Source organism: Synchiropus splendidus, chromosome 1 (genome assembly GCF_027744825.2).
Source record: "Synchiropus splendidus isolate RoL2022-P1 chromosome 1, RoL_Sspl_1.0, whole genome shotgun sequence".
Taxonomy (NCBI): Eukaryota; Metazoa; Chordata; class Actinopteri; order Syngnathiformes; family Callionymidae; genus Synchiropus; species Synchiropus splendidus.
Genome location: NC_071334.1, coordinates 25,923,130 through 25,941,723, shown reverse-complemented (window position 1 = coordinate 25,941,723; position 18,594 = coordinate 25,923,130). Strand labels below are relative to the sequence as shown.

General features: G+C 39.2%; 2 protein-coding genes across 3 annotated transcripts in view; one reads left to right on the top strand and one right to left on the bottom strand.

Moving 5' to 3' along the window:
• The window catches only part of tbkbp1 (TBK1 binding protein 1), a 66,794-nt gene that overhangs the window by 10,467 nt on the left and 37,733 nt on the right, over positions 1 to 18,594 (top strand). Inside the window, exon 1 of one of the 2 annotated variants that reach the window (XM_053853551.1) lies at positions 14,300 to 14,523. The exons of the other annotated variant lie outside the window; for it this stretch is intronic. The gene's annotated coding sequence lies outside the window, so the exon portion shown is untranslated. Of the gene's footprint in view, positions 1 to 14,299; positions 14,524 to 18,594 lie in introns of those variants that run through there. 2 annotated transcript variants of the gene reach the window in all.
• pdk2a (pyruvate dehydrogenase kinase 2a) lies at positions 385 to 10,399 on the bottom strand. Its single transcript, XM_053853554.1, has 11 exons — positions 10,186 to 10,399; positions 8,672 to 8,813; positions 8,246 to 8,317; positions 7,036 to 7,220; positions 5,819 to 5,908; positions 5,664 to 5,741; positions 4,325 to 4,401; positions 4,145 to 4,243; positions 2,888 to 2,998; positions 2,248 to 2,361; positions 385 to 1,940 (listed from the first exon to the last, which is right to left on the bottom strand). Exons 1-11 carry the CDS (start codon positions 10,301 to 10,303, stop codon positions 1,797 to 1,799), a joined length of 1,230 nt encoding a protein of 409 aa, XP_053709529.1. The 5' UTR covers positions 10,304 to 10,399; the 3' UTR covers positions 385 to 1,796.

Genomic DNA, 18,594 nt, shown 5'->3' with positions numbered 1-18,594 from the left:
GGTCTCCATTAAACATGCAGGGCGATGTCACTGTGACATTTCTGATGGTTAACATTCTCTCCCGGCAGATGAATACATTAAATCCTGAACAACGTGTTCTTTTGTGCAGAATCGCATAAGTGGAAATGTTTTCACTGTTTCATACAGAGACACGGCCACACCATTATTATGCAAAGGATGAAAAGTAGTGCTATAAAATTGTTCCTAATCATAACGAATAAATACAGAACAATTAAATAAAAATACAAACAAGCCAACTCAATATAAAATAACTGCTACTTCAACCAATACTATGGTAGTTTTGTAGTCTAATAGTCTGTTATAGTATCACGCTCCCCCCCCATGAAACACTGATGAATAAAATCCTCAAACAAAGTTGGGAACAGTCAAAGTAATGGTGCAGTCATAATCGCATAGTCATAATCCATGAGCTATTTTAAGTCTCTGCACCATAAACCACAAATGCAATTTTCTTTTCTCAAACTGGCTTTTATACCATATTAACAGTATTGACATATTCAGTTGCAGAAAAAAGCATCTATAAAACAACACTTCATAACTGGCATGAAAAAGACAAAATTCATACCAAAACAAGTACAATAAAAAAACAATGAAATGAAGATGACTTTCCGACGTACAAGTGGACCACAGAATCCAAACCGTGTCAGATCACAGATATGACACACCCTGGATTTCAAAATACAGTTCCTTGTTGAAATTGTGGACAGTAGACATACTGGACCATTGAACAAGTCATGCACATACAGTATTTGTAGTTTGAGTATTCTTGAAGTTAATGCTAAGTAACACAAAATTATGAGCGAGTAGTGTGTAACCATATTCAGAATTGACAAAACACTCGTAGCGAACTCCATTAGAACTGCACAATGTCAAACACTTTTTTGACTTAACACGTGAGCTACTCTTTTTAAGTGTAACACCACTGGATAGGACCAGTCAGTCAACTTGTTTTTCTTCTGCTGGTATGTTTCTTAATAGATTTACCATACATGTTTTTGGCATATTTGTCGTTAAAATAAATGCTACATTGCTGCATATCCAACAGTGATCACTGATGAAGAAAGGGATTTGTGAAGTTATGTCAGAAATTTCATGATTTAAGAAGATGGAAAATAGATGTATATTTGGCTGCCGGAATTCTTTTCATTCTCATCTCTAAACATTCTTCTAAAAGCTAATCCATTCTTCTTTAAAAAGAATAACATATGTTTATATTGCACTTCCTTAGGGTAAGATTCATTTTTAAGTGTAGACCACCTGTATTGTTTTACATTTGAATCGCATGTATAATTATCAGGTTTGAATCCTGCTTCAGTATGGAGTTAGTATGTTCACGCACTGCGTATGCGTTTCCTCCGGGCACAGGATTATAATCAACAGAAAATTGACCGGATAATCGTGCAGCTCTAATAGCTAAAAACAGCAAATGTTGATGCAGCTGACACAAACTGGAACACATCTGTTTGTTCACATCAGTCGCTTAGCACAAGAGCTTATACAATGAAAAAAAATGTGCGCCAGAGTTTGTTCAAGTATTTGAAAGACTATAAGGCCCGGGTGATTTTGCATTGTTCCTCTGGGCTCCGATGAAACTTAGCTACAATAGGTTGAGGACAAGCGTTAAACTACAAAAATAGCACCCTCTACATTCAGGTATGTTGTGGTTATGCACCCATTACATGCTGGGCAGCAACACCTGCACTGGTATGGAGAAGTCTCTCAGTGGTGAGAAGATCAAGGTCAATGAGGAAGTTGCTTGTGGTCATGGATGAGTTTCACTTGGCCACTCTGAAGCTGCTCAAGTCCAGAGGTTCTTTACTGGGGATGCACCAGTCATCAGCTTCATGGCTCATTTTGTAGTTTCTCAGAGCTGTTTTGTTGTAGACCGGCAACCTTTCGATTGAGTCCGTGGACAAGGCCTGGAAGACAACATCATGACTCAATATTCTGCTCTGATAGGAGTTATGAAATGAGAATATATACAACATTACGTAAGGGTTAAATGTGATCAATAAGAAAAGTAACGGCATCACCTTAAATTAAATTACAAAAATAAACAATGTACAGACATATTTAAAGAAAAATTAAATAATCTAAAAAATACATTTTTACTATAAATAATAGGGATACATGTAGAATTAAAATAACAATTGAGTACAAACTAACATATCATAATAACTAAATAAGACAAAATCAAAGTAATTTAAGTTGGTCACTGTGCCTCACCTTTAGGTAGATCACAGCGTCTGTGCCGTGTCCCTCCATGGAGTAGAGCTGCAGGTCACCCTGGAAATACTTGGCGTAGAGTCGAGAGATGGGCAGACCGTAGCCAAACCCAGCCTGGAGGAACCAAAACGAACAAGGGGTTACAGGGAAACAAGTCATGAGGCAGACGAGTGACAGTGATCAAATTATCTGAGTCCAGGTCTCTTTTACCTAAACTGTTTGAATTCATGGGAGACTTTTGTTATGCTAAAATGAACAATGATATCTCTCAATGTGCAAAAACAATATAAGCAATTAAGATATTTTGAACAGAAAGACATTTTTCTAACATTGTACTGGTTAAAATGATTTCTAATGGAAAAATATGCTCAGAAAAAATTGTGTGAGGATTCAGTGTAAATGATGAAACAGTTTTTTATATCTAAATGTAAAAGTGTTATTGTCATATAAAAGTATCATTATTTTACTTTTAATTTATTTTACTTGCAATTAGAATGGAACATCTGTTTAAGGAAACCTGGTCGTAAATTGAAGAATTTTTTTTTTTTTTTAATCGTGTCAAGACCAGCTGTTTATATCATGTAAAATAATTTCCTGCTGGTATACTGTATTTTGTAAATTGATAAGGATCATCACTCACCAGAGGAGGGCGCGAGTGCTCTCCTATCTGTGGCGCAGGTGCAGTGGAGTACATGTAGCTGAAAAGGTTCTCAATTCTACGAAAGGGGACGCCACCGCCCTTGTCGCTCACCTGCGGTCACAAATAATGGTGGGAGTGTTAAGGTGGACTTGAACCTAGCAGACATGCACAGGCATAAGTAATGAGCTGCCAAGGTCTGCTAAAGGTGACAGCAAACAGCCTCTTGCTTGTTGTTGTTTTGGTGTTAGTAGGTTTTTCCTTCAATACGGGGTATTGGAACAAGATTGAAGATTGAAATAAGTCATAAAAATAGTCCATTTAACAAGAATGCATTAAGTTTGGAAAGATGGCTGCTTTGCCCAACTACCACCATCACGCTGGTCAGTGCTGTCAGGTCAGGTCGTCAACACAAGTGACGTCATGGACTTGACATTCCGCACCTCCACGACAACCGTCGTAAAACCAGCCCGTCAAAATAAACAGATTTCAAATGATCTCAAAAAGCTTCTTCATGAAGTAAATAAAGACAAAAATGAAGAACAATTTTGCTACAATTTTAGTTTGATTAGTTTTGTAAACAGACTGTAAACAGTGCACTTTCAGTTAGTTATCGTTTTATGAAAAAGTTCAGTTTTTATTTTTATTTTAGTTAAAATGATCTAAAATTCAGCTTTTTATTTTTCGTTAGTTGAAGTCAACTATAATAACCTTGCTGAGCACAGACAACTCTGACGTGAGTGTTAGATACTCCTTCCTGCTCCTTTAACTCAGTGTAGACGCACATTTTGACCAATCATGCACAACTTTCAAAGGGCAAAAGAGAGAGGAATAAGAAAACAATCTGCTCTTAAATTTGAGTCAGCTGCCATTGTTAACCTCACCACTACTTGCTGCGCATTCCACTGCAGTGTGGACAACATTTTTATGTGAGGAAAACACCCCGTCTTGGGTGTGACTGTGTGAATTGGTCAAAATGTGTGTGTCACACGATGAATGCGTGAAACTTGAGAGCATATCTGAAGTCAAGAGCTTCTTTATATCAATAGTCATTTGTTGTTTTAGTCATTAGCGGCCAATCGTATCAAACCTGAGCTTAGCGGTGAAGGAAGATTAAGTGAGGATGATCTCGATACGTAACAGGTCCTACTGGAGAATTGTTTAGCCACAAGAATAAAAGATAAACCCCTGGATCGATTCCACATCACAGGTCTGACTCGGTTGGATTAAGAGAAAATAAATGACACCAGGTCGCCTCACCTTGATGGACATGTCCTCTCCTCCTAAGGACACCATGACCTGGATAGGCGGCAGCGTGTCGCTGTTTTCATGAGTTTCTATAGTTGCTCTCATTGCATTCTACATAGAATCACACAAAAAAAGACATCAGAAACCAGGTTTCCTAGAGGAATTAGTTTGTATACGGAAACGAATTTGTACCTTGAAAAGCTCAAACAGCATATGATAAAGGTGAGAAGGCACATAGACGATGCTGATGGGATGACTCTTCTTTTTATCTGTAGAAACAATGTTGAAGAGCTGAAACACTCCAACAGGGCATTATTTTCTGCTTTGAAGAATGGAAAGAGAGAGTGTCAACATCATCTGATGTGGTCGAACACTTGAGCCAGACTCGGCGCTATAATTAGAGAACCCTCAGGTCCATCTGGTTTACACACTCCAGTCGTATGTAAACACAGCAGCAGCATCTAATGGCGTCTGAGCACTCTGGGCACTCTGCCACGTCAGGACTAAAAGGTAACTCCGGTTCAGCCAGATTCCGTGAGTGGCCCCAAAAAACAGTGGAAGCCACATTCAAAGAAGAAGACATGGAGCCACTTCAGCCTATATTTTACTGCACATTTTTATGTTGTCAAGTGATTATTGTTCACACTTTGTTTTTGGTTGAGTCAGAATACAATATTTGAGAATTGACTTTTTATCCAGCTGTTTCTCTTTAAAGACTTGGGCTAGCACTAGCAGTTGTTAAAGATATCGATCTTCCAAAAAGTTTCAATAAAATGCTGTATACAGATACGATCCTAATTAACAACGGTATCGATGCCACTGTGCACCCTCAGCATGCTGTGCAGCAGCAGACACCAGCAGCACCAAGGCTGTCATGACAATGAAAGGGTACCATTGTTCATTCCTTACTGTCTTAAAACTGATAAATTGTGTTAATCTCTCTGCTGGCCTGTAGCAATGTTGGTTGTTTTGTTATTAGCAATTAGCCACTGCTAGCTCAAACAGGTCTTCTATTTAAGATGCAGAATTAGATCTGATTTCTCAGGTCATCTTAACCCATAACTTACATTGGGTTGTTTATTTTGCATGTATTTGATTGTTTGCTGGTGAAAACCTGATAGTCTGGTGTTTATTTATTATTATTATTATTGTTATTATTATCAATATATAATTAAAACAGGTTTTTAATTTTGTCATTTAATTTATTGTATTTCTTTAGTGGGTCTGTGTGAATAAAATGTTTAATTACCTTTTTTATTACTGTGGTATCAAAAATTCTAGTATTTCCCCGAGTATTAATATTGAGTTTTTAATTTTAGAAAGGTAACAATCACAACTAGTACTGGGAAGAAATAGAATTCAATTCAGAATTCAATTCATGAATTCAAAGGTGTGAGTGAGAAAAACCATCTCAAGTGTCAATCAAATACAGACACTGTTGTATTGTTTATGTTGCTTCAGTTTAACACTCAACGAACTACTCTAATTCATACCCTCCTCACTGTAACAGAACATGCTTGCTTAAACTCACTGCTCATCTCTTGCAGCATTAGGTCCGGGGAGCGCAGGTAATACTGGTCACACAACATTTTGGCACTGTGGAAGGCATCTGTTGCAAAGATGAACCACAAAAACAAGAATTAGCAAAGCACATTTAACCAGGAAAACAGATTTGAAATAGCTTACCCTGAACTACGTCTCCGACTTGACAGTGAGGGTCGATGCTTCCGATTGTGTTTGGGTGAACTGGGTTTGTTGTACCATCAAAAATAAGAGCTGTAGACACAAATGAAATAAAAACGATAAATCAGTTTTGGCAAAGTTAAATTAGGTTGTCAGGCAAATAAATCAATAGAAAGTCAACAATAAAAAGGGTGTTTGATTGTGTTTGTGTCAACTGTCTTCTGCCAAAGCACCAACATGCAACAGGAGGACAAAAAATCATGTGCTCATCAGAAGACTGATCCATCCACTCACGGTCATCCACATGTGTATCCAAGTCAATCTGTGACTCAGCAAACCGATTAGCTACACACTCCGCAAACCATGTAACCTTTTAAGAAGTAGTAAATACTACAGTCCTCTGGAAATACAGTGACTCAGCTGCTGCATGTCTCCAATTTAACCGTACAATCTGATCATGCATCACCAGACTGGTCTAAACTGCTGTTTTGGCTGTTGAATCCTTCAACTATGGACATTATATTAGAGTTCTGCTTCAGTGCAAATCGTGTTCAGCTGTTACCAAATAGCAAGGATCGATATGTGACCTGGTTATGCAATAGTCTTTTAAGCAGCTTCACAGGAGCAAAAAAAAGACAAACACACTCAATTACTCAATGGCTATCGTCAAACAAATGCAATAACTTTCTTGCCATTCATTCATTTGCAGTCAGGTTTTTGCACTCTAAAACAACAATGGCCATGATAGTCCTGTTCAATATACTTGACTTTTCTCCAATGATTCCTCACAGCCTGCCAGTAAACTGTCAAAAGGAGTTCAGCTGAGCAAACTGAAAAGAACCTTAAGCAGCATAACTTAGTAGACAAAACCAAAATAATACTTGAACTGTATTCTCTCATGATGTCTGCACAATTTCTCGCCTGCATAATTGAGCAAAGAGCCCCCCCCAATGAATTGACAAAAACAACAGAAATGATTCACAACACAGGGAGTATTTTCTGTTTTTTTCAAGCATTTGTGGATAGGTTTGACAGCTCAACCTCATCATTGGTCAACACCTCTGTTGTCATGCTGATGTAGCACAACGCTCACGTGAGCATGTGGCTAAAGCACCTTCACCCTTTGTGGGTACTAGAACATTTCACTGCCATTTGCCTGGCATGTGTACTACATTTTGTTCACAATGTTATCAGAGATATGTCATCAAGAGTAGCCTCACTGTGCTGGTTGATGAGCATGCGGATGGAGATGCGGCTCAGGTAGAATCGATCCAGGAAGTACTGGATGTTCTGGTTGGTGCTGGTGTCCTGTGGGAAGGTCTCTTTATACTCAATGATCCCCTGAGCCATAGTGGGAACCACGTCGTTGTGCCGGTTCCTGATGGTCACTAAGGCATCTACAAACCTGAGGAAGTCAATGTAAATAAAATATATTGTGTCAGATTCACAAAATGAATTCAAATCTTTTCAAAACGCTCATCATAAAAGCTTGGGGACCTGTTCCAGACATGTCTACTCTTTGCAGAGATTCTCAAGGTGCATGGCAATGAATGGGAAATATTGAATGTAAGCCTTGAAGAAAATGTGAAACAGACTTGTGGTCCAGGGATTGTGTTTAAGATTGATGATCATTCGCGATCAATTTTGATTCCCACACTCAGAGTGACAATGAATCTAGGTAATGACTGATTTGACTGATCAGTGTTTGAAAGCTTCCGTGGACACGATGGTGCTTCCCCTTTCATGATAAGGTGATGAGCTCAGTAATCCCCCAATGAAATCATAAAAGCACTGTCCCTCAACATAGCATCCAGGGCAACAAAACAGAGTAGGCCCCTAACTAAACCCAGCTGGGGAACAAGTTGTGATCATTTGGCAAACTGGCTTCTGACCACAAATAGATGGAGTGGCTCAATTCTTAAGCCTCTGGCGAACAACCAAGCTCATCTACAGAAAGTAGCCAATTAAAAGTATCCACCTGAACAACTACACACAGCCTATAGAAATTTTGGTTCAATAATAAAATACAACAACCAAACAGTTTGTTTTTTACACCCAGTTGATTCCATATTCATACTTTTATTTTTTTTATTTTTACTTTGTACCTCCTCGGTTTTATTTTAATGTATATTCTGCTTTGCCTGGTCTTTATTTGTTTTTAATATAGCCGATATTCAGTCATTTCCCAGCTTGGGACTAGTGAAGTAAATCAGTCATTTCATCAATGGATCAGTAAGAAAGACAACTATCTTAACGCACACGATGACCATGTTGTTGTGCTTCAGTGGAAACCCCTGGTGTTTCCTTTCCGACATACAACTCCAATGTTAGCTCTATAATTAGCAAGTTCACGACACTCAGCTGAGACAGAAAAAGAGTAGAACTTGAAAATGACCACGAGTAAGTAAATATGGGACAAACCGAACTTACTCTCCAAGCACTCTGTGGTCATCTGGGTTTTTGTCAAGGAATTCCAGGATCTCCAATAAGCTCTGTATATACCTGAAATATGAATTGCATGTTATCTCAGACTTTTAAGTGCCTTCATTTACGTAAACAAGTCGATTTTGCGAGTCTAATAGAAGGAAAACAAGAACGATACATAGTCACATGACCCATGAGCAGAATCTAGGACAAAGTTCACAGACCCCCCACCCCCTTTCAGTCCCTCTGCTCTCTCTCTTGCTCTCTCTCTGAGGCTGTTGTGAGCAGACTGGATGTTATTCAATTGGGTCAAAGTGCATTTTTGCAATGTTAACCACAGGCAATAACAGACTCGAAAACTATTCCCACTGACTGGCTTGTACTTACAAATACAAAATTAGTACAAATAGAACTGAACAGCAACAAACTTACCAGCCCTGGACTGTTTTCACAGACGGCGTTGTGAGCAGCTTGTGTGGCAGTAGGTTGATTTCTTTCATTATATTTGATAGTCTGACTGGAAGCTCTTGTCTTAAAAAGACAAAAGAGGTTTTCTCACATGCATTTATGGACCCTGGGGAAGAACAGAGAATAAAGAAGAAGAAATGACATATTTGGTATGTCTGTTATTTTGTGCTCAAAACAACCTCATATGTAGTCATACAGTATGTGGATTACACAAATAGCTTGGCATCAGCTTCACAACATTTCCATTCAAGACAGACTATTATAAGCACAAAGGGGGAAACTCAACATTGACCAAACACACCTAATAAATTAACCCCTGGCCTTAAAAATATATAGCCTTTCATTTTAATGACTGAAGCAGAGGACTAATCGCATAAAAATACTTGTCTATATTGCCATGTTAGACATCTAGCAACAGCACAACACAGAAGTTATAAGAGTGAACACAAACGTGTTTTAAACCAAATGGTGTTGTTGGCCCCACAACATTGAAACTTTAAGAAGGCAAGGTCTTATTCCACTTTCCTGATTCAAATCATCAGACATGTACTAGCGGGTCAACCAAAGAAGTCAAAAGAGGATGGATAAAACTCAAACAGAGGCAACCGGTTCGGATTAAGTGTTCAAACCTCCATGCATCCATGTGTTTACACTGCCTCCAGCTTATGGTGTGAGTAAATTTAAATTAATTCAACGTCTCCATGACAATACTGTTGAATGAATGTTGCCATAATAGTAATATCAACGACCTAGCAAAATGGAAGCATTTAACACTGTTATTATTATTATTATTATTATTGTCTTATTACAATGAAATCTGTCTAAATAGACCTCTTTCTAAATCAATCCTTCCTCAAACGAGTCTGAATTAAAAATGTAAACAAGGATGTAAAACAGAATGTGAACACATGAATTCTGTATTAGATGTTAGATGTTAGATGTTGCTAAGAGCCACATGCTATACAAGTTAGTTAAACTACACAGTCACGCATACAGACATTGTCACAACATATTAAAACTGCCAGTTATGACAGAAAAACACATATTAATCCTGAGACATTTTGGAAGAATCAATGTAATTACAAAAGCAAATTGTAATTTTAGCTTTCTTTGTGTTTTTATGATTAATGTTGATATTGTATGTTACGGATGAACGAATACACATTTCTGCGGGCAACTGGGACAGAGAAACTGAAAGAATATACTGTAATAAGCCACTTTGCGCGGTTTGAAGAGGGGAATTGGCTAAGTCATCGTCAACACGAGAAGAAGTCAACTTCTGATGCAATACGCCGCACAGGCATCAACAGCCAGTCCCGGAGCTGCACGCTAAAAACACGCTGCAGTCACCATTTTAATGCAAGATAGCTGCTTTTCAGGGCGCTGCTTCTGAGACATAAACAGCAACAACTGGTCAACGTCCACGTCAGCTAACTTGTTACATCATCACAGCAGAACACATGGAGATCAATACTCACCGAAGTCCAGAAATTGCTTCATGGAAAGCGGTGACGGGGAGAATTTGGAGAAATGTTCGATATGTTTAGGGACACTTGCCAAGCTGGCATTTTTCATGATAAACCTAACGAACTTCATCGTTGCCGGTGAGGGTCGAGGTACCCTCCGAGACTGAAGCTAGTAACAACTGAATCGAGCTGCTGACTAGAAGTTCAAAACATGCTGTGCTGCAGCGGGAGAGTGGGTCGCTTTAGCCAATGATATCGCGAGGGTTCTTATTTACGTCCCGTAAGAGCCAATAGGAAACGCCAAGAGGCGGGTTCAGCTTTGACAATCTCTTCCCTGTATTCGGGACCTTCTTTCTATGGTTCAGTTATGTAAGTTGTAGCGTGGACGGGCAGCAGCCGACGCCCTTTATCACCAGACGTGGATTCGTTGAACAAACCCGTGGTTGACGTGACGAACTGCACCACCGTCACTGTCACAAAAGACTGACTTGGCTCGGCATAAAAAAAAATGTTAATACATTTTGCGCCATCTACTCGAAACGTCTATAAACACTGAGAATTTTTACTTTAATGATAATGCCACTCCTGGAGTGATTCATGTCTGCCAGCCTAAATATAACTTTGAATTCTGCTCAAACATCGAAGCTGCTACGTTTGAAAACAAAACGGCCACTTGTTAGTAATGGCATCATCTTTCAAACCTGAATTTCCACCATTCATTTTACAATCCCAAACAAACGTTTGAACATCGTTATCATTTGTATTGTTCATTTTTATTGTCAAATATATTTTCAAAGTTTACATATTAGTTTATATATTTATATATAAAGTTTATATATATATATATTTATATTTTCATGTTTCAAGTAGAACAAACTTATAAAATCCAGAATAATTGTAGACTCCAGGTATTAAACTAGACTTTAAACCTATACCATGGACGAATTCTGCACAACAACTTTAGCAGTAGCAGTGATGAAATACTTTAATTTCCTTTGTGCCTCTCAATAACAACAACACACATACACAAAAAACATGTTCAAAAGTGCCTCAGGCAAATTTCCAGGCTGTTCCTGAATGAAAACCTGTCCTGCCTGCCAGCCTGGATTGGGTTTGACTAGAAATGCCCTTGTCATGGAACAAATTGTCCCGGTCAGATCCCCTCTTGCATAAGTCGCTGTCAATACAGTCAGGGCTATCTGTGTGGGACCACGTCAAACTTTGCCTTGATGAAAAGCAAAAAAATATGGAAAAAAAAAAACATTTATCTGCATGTAGCGTTGTAGACATAGTCAATGTGGCCGTGGTTCTTTTATCGCATGTAAATAAATATAAAAGCAAGGCCCTGTGAGAGACAATAGAAAAGTTGGCATGAACTCCATGAGGATATTTTTCAAAGCAACTAAAAGAAGAAGATATGTGAAGAACTCTCACTCATGAGCCGGCTACAATGGCAGGAATCTATGAGCTCATGGCTGTATATGAAAACAAACATAGATGCCCAGAGAACGGTACAGACCCAGATGCCCGTGTGTGCATGTGATATTTGAATACAACCGTCTCCATATTTACATGTACACATTATTGTTTCACAACTTACGTATACTTTGCACAAATATGGAGGTTGTTATTCATACTTACACACAGTCTCTCTCAGCACATAGATACGTGACACACTGCACAACACGAACAGAAAACAAAATAGTTTATTTTAAGAAATATATATTACATAGTTTTACTTCTGCCAAGTAACTTCAGTTTCAAGAGCTGCACTGAATGCCACAGGAGTGTGTAGCTTGTGATTTTCCACTCTCCGGTCAACATTCCTGCCTGGTGTCAGATCCTATTCCCACTCCATCAACAAACACCCAGGAATATCAGGGCTCACCCCCTGGACATTCTGTTTGTACCATCTTGTGATTGCAACTAAACAACAAGTACAGAGGGACTTACAGGAAAGAGTTGGAAACATCCTAGTGTGACATACTTTCAGAAACAGCTGTTCTTGTATATGCTTGTTGACATGTTGTTTTGAATGTCATGAACACTAGCAATGTACAGAATTGAATGCAAAGTTGGAATCTCAATTAAAATTCAAGGTGATGTATGAATGAAACAGAACTGGCTGACTTCAAAATGAAAAAAAATAGATACAACTGTATGCTCATCTTGACACCAATGGAAAAGAGGAACATTGTTAGTTAAAAGTTTTTCTGTGCCTCTGAACTATTTGATTACCAAAAGATATGCATTTTGTTTGTCACAGTAACTGAATGTGTAGCAATGATGAATAGTTGTTGCGTACATGAAAGCTATTACATACAAAACGGGACTGATCTGTCATAATCGCAGGTCTGCTCCTTGAAGGACAAAGATGAGAGTTTTACAGGTTTAGAATGGATGCGTCATTCCCTACCTGAAGTGACAATTTTCTCTATCTGTTGTCCTTGTTCTCAAGGGAAGGATCACAAACCTAAAGGGCGAGCTACTTCATGAGTGATCTGAATGTCTGTCAGCACGATGTGCACCTCTGACATAACATGTATGCTTGGTTGAATTATATATAGTTATTAATGACTAATGATTTTTCTCTATGTGACGATACTTAATAATTGTTCTCATTTTTGCAATGTGGGAAGTGAGTCACCATTCACTCAAGAGTTCACTTTGCAACGTTTCCCGCGAAATTGTGTTCCGTTTTTGCTATCTGCCGACTTCAATCATTAACAAGTCATGAACTGCATGAACCTCCTTTGTGCATGTTATCACTTGAGATTGAACAGGAAACAGGACAGGAGTCTTTTCTCAAAGAAATGCTGCAAACACATTTGTCGCAACTGTCAATTTAAAATAAAACTACAACAAACAACAACACTATGACTCTGCAATATACCAACTGCAGATGCCAAAAAATATGAAATATAGCAGAAAATTGTTTTAAGAAAACACCACAGGTAAGTCATTGGTTGTCAGCACCAAAGTTTAGCGTAACTGGTGAATTGGGAGACTCCTGCAGTGCAGACGTCCTGCATGTGCGCCATCTTATCAAGCCTCTGCACTTGATAAGAAGTGGTTTTTAGGCACAGATATAGTTAGCCATGTTTTAAAAGTTGCCCAGTGAAGTCTATTTTTCTTGCGGTTAATGCATTGTGTGGGCTTATTTTTAAAATGAAGTTACTCTGAAATGGATAAACATGGTTATTTCGCACCTTCTTAATGATCTTTGCTCAGCTTGGCTGCACAGGCCATTTACAAACAACCTCCACATCACTCTGTTTATTCCTTTCTTTTCTAGCTCTCTTCACTTTAGCCCTGACATCTCTGCTGGTGTTCCCCTGTGAGTATGATGGCTATACTTGTGGGGGGCAGAAGAAAAGCTGGTTGAGGGTTGGGAATCACCCCATCCCATAAAAATATCTAGCAGTTCCAGAAATGAGGACAATGACGAAGCAAATCTTATACACTTTAACGATGTGTCATCTTGTGTACACTGTAGCTTTCTTGTTAAACATAGACCAAAATAGGTCACCGTTAAACAAATCAATTTTACATACTAAGTGTGAAGTGTGTCAAGTGAGCCACCCAGACAGACACATAAGACAAGGACAGTGTGTCACTGTAAAAAAAACAAACCCAAAAACAACAAAAACAGTAGCAATTTCAGATGTAATAACACTTGTATATCCATTGTATTTAGATTAGATTAGATTATTGATGTCAAAATATATATATATATATATATATATATATATATATATATATATATATATATGCACCTTCAAGCTAAAAAAGCTTGAAGGTGTTTCGATTATTTTGTCCAACCCCTGTATATATATATGTGTGTGTGTGTGTGTGTGTGTGTGTGTGTGTGTGTGTGTGTGTGTGTGTGTGTGTGTGTGTGTGTGTGTGTGTGTGTGTGTGTGTGTGTGTGTGACTTTTATTTTCCACTGTCTTTTCAACTTTATTGAATATACTTTATTAAACGTGACGTTGCAGGAGAATTTCTGCTCAAAAAGATGGACAAAACCAAAGATGAATTAACTTTGACACCACCAGTGTGACGCGAAGGCAGCCGCTGAAGAATCTCACCATATTTAACACACACAACAGCGAGACTGACGCTGCTATTCCCCCGACATCACCATCCTCATCATCACCATCCCACTCCCGCGGAACTCCACCACGATGCTCAGCTCTGCTCAGTAGCAGCTTCAGCAGGCTGCAGGAGCACCGCGAGAGGACGACCGAAGAAACAGATCCGCGTTTTGTGGTCTCGTCGAGTTATTTTCAGTGAAAAGGTGCAACCTTCCCTGCACCCATGATTCCAGACGGATCAGTCCGCGAGAGAGCGTGAGTTATCATCCTCGTTTTAATCCGATTTTCCACGATGCAGCGCGAACTCAGCAGTGGTTTGTTTGGGGAAGAGCCGCGGTCAGACTCGTGTTTTGTTGACAGATTACAGCAGATATACGATAATCTGCAGGATTTCATGATTATGAACGCAAGTGATCTGTTCCGAACACCGCTGATGCGCACATCACCTTAAAGGAGACGCAGCATCAGGAGCGGAACCTGCAGGGTGGTTCAACTTCAGCAGCTGAAGTAGACTACATCGCTGTGGGACTAGTCTCATGGCATCAGCCAGGATTTGTCATCCCGCAATTATTTTAAAAGACGCTTCCTCCGTTGTAGCGACACATTAAACTCGGATGTGTAGCGGTGTTGTGAAAATATTGATACGATAGTGGGCGTCTGGTTGTGCGTTATCTAACAATAACAGAGTGAAATATGACTTTCACTGGATCTTGGTTGTGACATTTAATGGAAGTGCGCAGTTAGTGCTGGTAATATTTGACATTTAAGAAGTGCTAATGTGCGACTGTGTGTCTGCTCAGTGACTGAGATCAGCAAAAAGTCCAACGAACAATCAGAACCGGTGGAGTCTGTCAGACATATTTATAGAGATGAAATGAGGAACAATACTGAGTAATAATACATACCTGCCTGTATGTTATGTAATACTGTGGTGTCAGCAGTTTTAAGAGACAATTTTAAAACAAATGTTATGACAATAATATGTATGCATTAAATCCTACTTGAATTAACCTCCTGTTAACATGAGGTATACGTTGATTTGTGGTTATTATATCGATCAGTAGAGGAATTATAGTATATTATAGGTAGGTGTTGTTCTCCCAGAAAGCTGATATGATTATTTATTATTATTAGTTTATCTTGCACATGTGCACTCATTGAGCCTCAAGCGTTCTCTTTTACATTATTTTGTATCAGAAAACGGACATGTGCTGTGTATGGTAGAACAAATGCAACCAGGCTTTGAGTCAGTTTTGGGAGCAAACTGGTTATTGCACATCCTCTTCCACATCCAGATGCATCAGCTGGAGCGTGAAGAACACTGTGTCCTGTCCAGTGCAATAAGATGATTCCCTGATAATCCAATCAGTTTATTTTTCTTCCATCGCACCACCACTCCTTGAAGTGAAGGACTTTTGAATGTTCTGGAACAAGGGTCTAGGTTTGTTCCTTGGCTCTGTCAGCAAGTTGTATTGCACTACAGTACACTATATGTGCTGAGCATGGACAGCTATTGATTATCTCTGTCAATCACACAGTGGCAGTGGCAATGTATTGGGGCTCTTTTTGTTTGTAAGGAGGATGACTCCAGAACAGACTAACATATTTCAAAGACACTTTCAGGGTTGGTTGGAAATGATTTTATCTCGCTGGTCTTCTGTTTGTTAGTTTAGCTCCATTGATGCTGTCAAGATTTCAGTGAGACAAAAGCCAAGTCCGGTCGCATGACCAGCTTTGGTTAAGCAGAAACTGGACATTATGGCTTAATAGATGGCAATAATATTGGGTAAAAAAAATAACATTGTGGTGCAGGTATGTTCTGTCCAGCACTTTTCTAAATATGTTATTGTTCCTCTATTGGTTTTATTCTTGATGCGTTTATGTGTATTCTGTCACGAATATTATTTTTTTTCTTTTTTTCTTTTGCTATGTTTTGCTTTATGATGTGAATAAATATTTAGGTTGGCTGTTAATATTTGATCATGTCCTTCCTCTCTGCTTGGATAAACAAATTAATTCATTCATTCTTCATTTTCTTTTCAAGTATGAACTTAAGATATTGCATTATAACATAAACCCATTCAATTAAAATGTTGACATAGCATGTTTCTCTTTATTTATCCGCATGTCACACCCATGGCCCCCTGACCACACTCTGCCTATGAAATTCACTTTCATGTTTATTATTAAAAGTAAAAACAACCCTTGCTTCGAGTCTCAAAATGCATTGCATCAGCTGAAGCTTCTTAGTCAGCATACATTACAAGAGTTAAAACACCTATTTCAACATTTTCATTGATGAAAGATGACTAACTACAAGTGATGAAGTTTGAGGCATGGGCACTTACCGGCCATCACAATGCCTCGACATCCTAGTGAAGTCACGAAAATACCTTGAAAGCAGGGCATTATGTAAAAATGCGCGAGTGGGAATTGTGTCTTGTAATTTATTCATGATAAAATAATAGAATATTTGTCAGATGTTTGTTGATTTATATCACGTGAATTCCAGCACGCTTCAAATGTTATTCTGACGCTGGCACAAGGTGGTGACCTACAACTGACTCCTGTCTACTTCTGACCGTGGCTCTCTAATGATATAATAGCCACAGTGTCACATCCTGAATACATTTCTCTCCGAGGCTTATCTTCTCCAGAGTCAGGGAGGTGAGAGGAAATGGAGAGATAATAACTTTTATTCATGATCCCAGTCATAATTTTACATTACGGACAGGTCGGGTAATTAGATCCGCACTTAGATCTATCAGCGTCGGACTAAGACGAGGTCACTGTGCTTTAAGTCCCACTTCTTCTTCTGACCTGAAGAGTCACAGCCACTAGACAAAGGAGGGGAAGTCAGACCAGAGAGTAACAGCGTGAGCCTTTGCACATAGCTAATATACTGCTGCTTCTTGGGTCTCTGCACTTATTTTTCTCATTTCCACTCTCATTAATCACATTTTCATCCTCACACTTTGAAATTAGATCATAGCCAGCAATCATCTGGGCTTGAAGCTGTTGTGTGATGCTGCTGCTCGACAACATGCGGGGAGTCACAGGACGGTTCTGGTCTCAAGGGTCTTTGGAGAGTTTTTGACGGCATCAGCTGAGGTGGATAGCTGTGTGTCTCCCTGTACATGTTTGTCTAGTTAAGCATCAGTGTTGGCGTGTGTTATATGTGTGTAAAGTATATGTGTTTATGCCTGCGTGTTTCAAGTGTCTGGATATGTTGTCATGTATGAGTGCTCAGTCAAGGGTGCACAGATCTAAATGGTTTATGTGCATCATTGTGTGAATATTTGTGTGTATAAGTGTTGACAGTGTCACGTTTAACAAGTGAATAGCTAAACTGCGAATCATTCTTGGCATCCACATCTATTCACACAAATTAGCTCTGGCATTTTTTGAATGTTTTTGAGTGCGACCTGATATTTTTAAATCAGTGCTAAAAGCCACTTGTATTTGAGTGGGGTTTTTTTTTCCCTGTGAAGTTCTAAAAGCAAAGCTGGACAAAAACACAGTCACGCTGCAGCTTTTTTCCTCTCGGAGCAGAGCATTAGTGTTTTTTTTCGGGAACACTCTAATGACTGCAGGTTAATGACTGTTGTCGCCTCAGTCAGCCGTCGGTGGGATATTAATGAATAAATGGCAAAGTATTTTATAGGAGTGTGTTCCTGCATAATTAAGCCTTAACTGCTCTTAATGAAAATTGAATTAGAGACTAGACGATAAGGAGGCACATGAAGAGGAAATCGATATAACTGAGCTATCATGCAAGCGTTCTTATCACGCTGCGTTTCTGGAATAAGAGGCTACTTTCTTCAGTCTTTGCTTGGACCGTGACTAAACATGTTGCCGTTGATGTGTGCGTCAGCCCATTTAGGAGGTAGTGAATAAAATGTGTTTGCAGATGAGGTCGTTCTGTTTATGCACATCAGGTTTGTCACGGAATTGATCCAGTATGTAAGATATCCACGGAGCGTCTCCCCAACTGGAGATGAATTCATCCCCTGGGATGTTGTGTGAAAGTAAAATAAAGCGAGTCTGGAGTCTGTTGCTGATTCAAGGAGATAAATTCCTCAGCCTAGACGTAGCCACAGCCTCGCGACCATGAGTTGAAGATCAGGAATTAGCCCCATAGACAGTTATTTAGCATCACCCATGCTGTCTTTTTCATGTCAACTTCAGGGCCTTAGGGGTGACATCCAGCTGCCATTACAAGTCTCTATGGCTGGCGATAAAGTGGAGAGTTGGATTTCGGGAGCGAGCTCCTTGTTGTTGAGGTTGTTGAACAGGTTTTTCCCCAGAGGAGACCCTGATTTGACA

Bases quoted from the DNA above. Each gene is read 5' to 3' on its own strand.
- pdk2a (XM_053853554.1), bottom strand. From the start codon at position 10,303: ATGAAGTTCGTTAGGTTTATCATGAAAAATGCCAGCTTGGCAAGTGTC. The intron at 8,318-8,671 runs GTAAGTTTGTTG...TTCATATTTCAG, and splicing joins GTGAAAACAGTCCAGGGCTG to GTATATACAGAGCTTATTGG. The intron at 2,999-4,144 runs GTGAGGCGACCT...TTGTGACCGCAG, and splicing joins GAGAGGACATGTCCATCAAG to GTGAGCGACAAGGGCGGTGG.